Source organism: Acomys russatus, chromosome 16 (assembly GCF_903995435.1).
Source record: "Acomys russatus chromosome 16, mAcoRus1.1, whole genome shotgun sequence".
Classification (NCBI taxonomy): Eukaryota; Metazoa; Chordata; class Mammalia; order Rodentia; family Muridae; genus Acomys; species Acomys russatus.
In genome coordinates, this window is record NC_067152.1 from 1,112,797 (window position 1) to 1,117,824 (window position 5,028).

Here is a 5,028-nt window from a genome sequence, read left to right on the forward strand (position 1 = left end):
CTGAGAAAAAGGTATACTCCTTTGTGTTTGGGTGAAAAGTTCTGTAGATATCTGTTAGATCCGTTTGATTCATGACATTGGTTAATGAAGTTATTTCTCTGCTTAGTTTTTGATTCAAAGACCTATCCTTGAGTGAAAGTGGGGTGTTGAAGTCTCCCACTATTAATGTGTGGGTATCGACGAGTGGCTAAGGTAGCAGAAAGCTTAATCAAGAAGTAAGGTCAGACTGCAACCATCCACGGCCCCCTTCTTCCCACTCTAAAAATTCCACAGACTCCAATAATAACTCCATCAGCTAGGGACCAAGTGCTTAAAAACAGAAGCCTGCAGGGGCTATTTCACATTCAAAGTATAATGACATCTAGTGATGAGTACAAGACAAACCTAAGTTGAAAATCCAGCTTAGCGCTGGTTTGTCATAGTATTATGGCATTCATATATTAATGTTATAGTAGAGTTTTTCCTTTTTATTCAAGAATTATTGATGAAAGTGTCTTTAATTTTATTGCTTTTTTAACCTCTGCTGTTATTGACAATTTTCATGATAGTAGTTTTGCTGAACAGTGAAAAGCCTCTGCACTCATATAATTCATCCTTGAGCAGGAGCTTTGGGGACTGTTGAGGTTTAACTGCAAATGGCCCCATTGGCTCATACGTTTTAATGTTCAGTCCCTAGTTGGTGAAACATTTTGGGAAGGATTAGGATATGTGACTTTGCTGAAAGAAGTATGTCACTAGGGTCTGTCTTCAAGGTTTCAACACAGCATTCCCAGTTAGCTTTCTCTTTCCCTGCTTCATGCTTGTGGATCAGATGTAAGCACTCAGATACTGCCCCAGCACTATGTCTGCCTGCCTGCTACCATGCTCCTTTCCCTAATGGTCATAGATTCTAATGATCTGTAACTGTAAGGCCCAGATCCTTTTCTTTATAAGTTGCCTTTGTAGTGAATATAAACATGTTTTTCTTTTGATGCCAAGTTTTGGAGGTGAAACAGACTTGTGTGAGGGTGTGTGGTGTTTGTCCATTGGAAACAGACTTGTGAGAGGACAAGTAGTGTTTGTCTACTAGAAGAGGAACTGCCTCTTTGGGAGCCATGGCCTTTTCCAACTGATAAACACCCTAACACAGACACTGAGAGGATATATATATATATATAGGCATATGCCAAAAACCAAGGGGTTGGTTGGCTTTTTGGTATTGCTATTGTTCATTGCTCCACTTTGAGATGTTCCTACAGAGAAATACTCCAGAGAACTTTGGGAGGTTCTGGGTTCAAGCTGCTGTGCTTGCAGTCATGTTTGCTGAATTGCTGGTTTGCTATTTAAGAGGCATGCTGAAATCCTGACAAATAGTGGAATTGCTCCATGGAACTGAGTCTAAAGAGGTCGACTTATCCTGTTCCCATTAACCTCTTTTCTCTCCTATCTAGGGTAGGTGGGTTGAAAGGAAGACATAAGAATTAAAGAACACCAAATAAAGTAGGTTTGAAAAAGCTCAAAGTCTACATGCCTTCATCATAGAGCTTTTCATAGCAATATAAAAGTAACTAAGACAGGGGCCAAGTATCTAATATTAAGATGGAGATAAGAAAGTGGAGGCCCAAAGGGGATAAGCAGTTGTTAAGAAAGAAGGGCCAGTCTCTCCATCCCACAGAGCATGCACTGCCTCTGGGGTCTGGGAAGCTAGTCAGTTGTCTGAGAGAGCTGAAGAGGATGAGGTTTACTGCACAGCTACTCCAATTCCCTCTTTCATCCTATTATCACTCAGACTCCCACTCTCAAAGGGCCTGGCATGAAACCCACAAGAGGGAACAACTTTGCCTTCCTCAACTTCGTGTTTTTCCCAGCACAGTGCTCTCATTGCTTCTCCTAGGATCATTACAGGAATCCCAAGACACAGTCCCTCTGGCCCTCACTAACAAGGTTCTAGGGGGTCACATTTCACCCTTGAGGATTTGGGATGGTTTGATGGGCCTCCTTCTGATCAGCTTCCTTTCTTTCTTGGGTTTCCCCTTCACCCAAGACCCAGAGAAGCTTCTGTCCTCATCCACAAGCTTAGAAGTCATCCTGGCTGAGTCCTCTAATCCTGATTGTAGTGGGCATGTGAAGGAGCTGTTTGCTCAGTCTCAAAGCCCTGTTCAATTCTGGCTCCACTTTTTAATTCCCTGAGTGACTTTGGAACAGCTGACAGCCCTTTATGACCCTATCATGTTAATTGAGGTTGCATCATATCTCCTGTGTGCATGTAGGCAATACGAGCATGAGAACAAGAACATAAGGAAATTTCTGGATCCCCACTGTGATGTGAAGCTCCACCTCCTCACCATGGTAGTGTTTATTGGGGTTTGTATCTTTGGCTTGAACTTGGCTGTACTCAGTCCTCCTTCAATTTCTGGGGACTAATTTTGAAGTCCCAAGGGGCTGCAACTGTGATGGAAAATCATCAGGACAGAGATGCCTCAGCCTCTCTCTCTCTTCTCTCTCTCTCTTTCTCTCCCTCTCTCTCTCTCTCTCTCTCTCTCTCTCTCTCTCTCTCTCTCTCTCTCTCTCTCTCTCTCTCTCTCTGTGTGTGTGTGTGTGTGTGTGTGTGTGTGTGTGTGTGTGTGTTCCTTGTCTTCTTACATCCCTTTCCACAAAACCTCACTGTCTCTGTGGCATTACCAGGTGAGTTTTCCTGGCCCTTCCTTTGCCCTTAAGTTACCAGAAAGGAACTTCAGCTATTTCAGTAAGGTGACCTTCCTAGTTTTACAGTGATGTTGAGCCACATCTCAAAAAAAAAGCAACTTGCTGCAGTTTGCAAGTCTGCAAATGAGTGCAAGAGCTGGTCAGCATCAGAGATGGCCATCACCAGTGGTAGTCCTCATGAATTATGGTCCTCTCAAGCCCATCACCCACAGACATCAAGGGTGGTGCTGTTAGGTGACTTTTGCATGTGCATAGTCTTGTTGGTTGAGATCAAGGCAGCAGCCACCATTCTGTGCCCTGGTGTGAGTGGGTTTTCTTTTTTTCAAAGTATAAATGTTCTGTAAAAATGATCTGTAAATTTCATATAGAAAGGTATTTGTGAGCATGTAGGTTGCTAGTGCTGCACACTCTACCCAAAATCATGCCAGCTGCATGAAATCTGTGCTACTTACTTAGCTCTCAAGACTCTCCTTTCAAAGCCCTTAAGTGTCTAGCTCTTCCCAATTCATAACAGCCCCTCTAAATTTTTTTATAATTGTTGCTAATCACCTATGAATGCTTTTCTGATTTTCTAGAATTTTTATTTGTTAGCAAGTGCAGCCATTCATGTACTTCTGAAGTGGTGCACAGACACAGTGGGTCTCTGCGTATGGGTCCCTGATGCTGCCATACTTTTCTGTTCTCATCTCCCCGAAAGAATCAGATGTTGTCCTCAAGAAAATCTTATGATGCCATGGTAGTCAAAACTGGGGTACTTTTTCTTTAGAATGAAGAGTGGATTTGGATACTGAATTGTGTGTGTAATTGATCTGCTACATGTTAAAAACACATTGACACTCAAGCACCCCGCCCCATGTCCTTTAAAGACAATACCTCAACGAAAACAGGTGAGACTTGAAAATTGTTTCTTTTATTATGGAGATTATTATATAATTAATCATTTAGAGGAGGAAAGGGAAGGATGATACAATTTCCTCTTTTAAGATTTCTATGTTTTCCAGTAGCTACGATTTAAATTTCCCCCATTCACTGAGAGGTCTCATTGTCTTCCTCCTTGTTTTAAAGGAACTCATGCAGCCAAAGTCTAGAGCCAATGGAACAACGGTTACTGAATTCGTCCTTCTGGGGTTGGTGGAGACACCAGAGCTGTGGCCAGTTGTCTTCACACTCTTCCTCTTGGCTTACCTGACCACAGGGGCAACCTCAGCATCCTGGCAGCTGTCTTGGTGGAGCCCAAACTCCACACACCCATGTACTCCTAGGAAATCTGTCAGTGATGGATGTGGGGTGCATCAGCGTCACTATTCCCTCCATGTTACTTCGGCTCTTGGCCCACAAGCGTACAATTCCATATGGAGACTGCCTCACACAACTCTTCTTCTTCCATCTGTTGGTTGGGGTTGACTGCTTCCTGTTGACAGCCATGGCTTATGACCGCTTCCTGGCCATCTGCCGGCCCCTCACCTATAGCACCCGCATGAACCACACTGTCCAGAGGATCTTGGTGGCCACGTCCTGGGCTTGTGCCTTCAGCAATGCACTGACCCACACTGTGGCCCTATCCACACTCAACTTCTGTGGCCCCAACGTGATAAATCACTTCTATTGTGATCTGCCCCAGCTCTTCCAGCTCTCCTGCTCCAGTACTCAACTCAACGAGCTGCTGCTCTTTGCAGTGGGTTTCATAATGGCAGGGACCCCCATGGCACTTATTTTCACCTCCTACATCCATGTGGCAGCCGCAGTTCTGAGAATCCGCTCTTCTGAAGGCAGGAAGAAAGCCTTCTCCACATGCAGCTCTCACCTTACTGTGGTTGCCATATTCTATGGAGCTGGCATCTTTACCTACATGAGACTCGGTTCCATCAAACTTTCAGATAAGGATAAAGCTATTGGGATTTTCAACACTGTCATCAACCCCATGCTGAACCCACTAATCTACAGCCTCAGGAACCCTGATGTGCAGGCTGCCCTCTGGAGAGTACTCACAGGGAGGCGGCCAGCAGCTTAAGGAGGTCTCAAGGCTTCCTCCACAGGTTTCTTGTACATCTAAAGCTGGGAATGGGAGTGTCCTGTCATGGCAAACACTAGAACCTTTGTTCACAGCTCTTTCTGTCTCAGAGCTTTATTTAAGGAAGGATAATTATTGCCACCCAAAGAGATCATATCTGAGCATAGATGATGGTAATGTACATGGGTCTCCCAGGTCTCCTCTTTGATGGGTTCTACCTTTAGGCACTGTATGTTCTCTTTAACTGGAGTTCCTAGAATGTCTCAGAAAGCACCCCCAACCCCAGGAATCTCTTTTATCTTCAAGTTTGGATATAATTAGTTTATCTATGG

The 5,028-nt window shown here is 44.2% G+C and overlaps 1 protein-coding gene across 1 annotated transcript; it reads left to right on the forward strand.

Moving 5' to 3' along the window:
* Positions 1–3,756: 3,756 nt before the first annotated feature.
* On the forward strand, positions 3,757–4,696 carry LOC127199798 (olfactory receptor 3A1-like). The gene is given in 3 exon segments (XM_051157788.1): positions 3,757–3,874; positions 3,877–3,939; positions 3,942–4,696. Coding segments are annotated over 3 exon segments (936 nt in total).
* Positions 4,697–5,028: the final 332 nt, after the last annotated feature.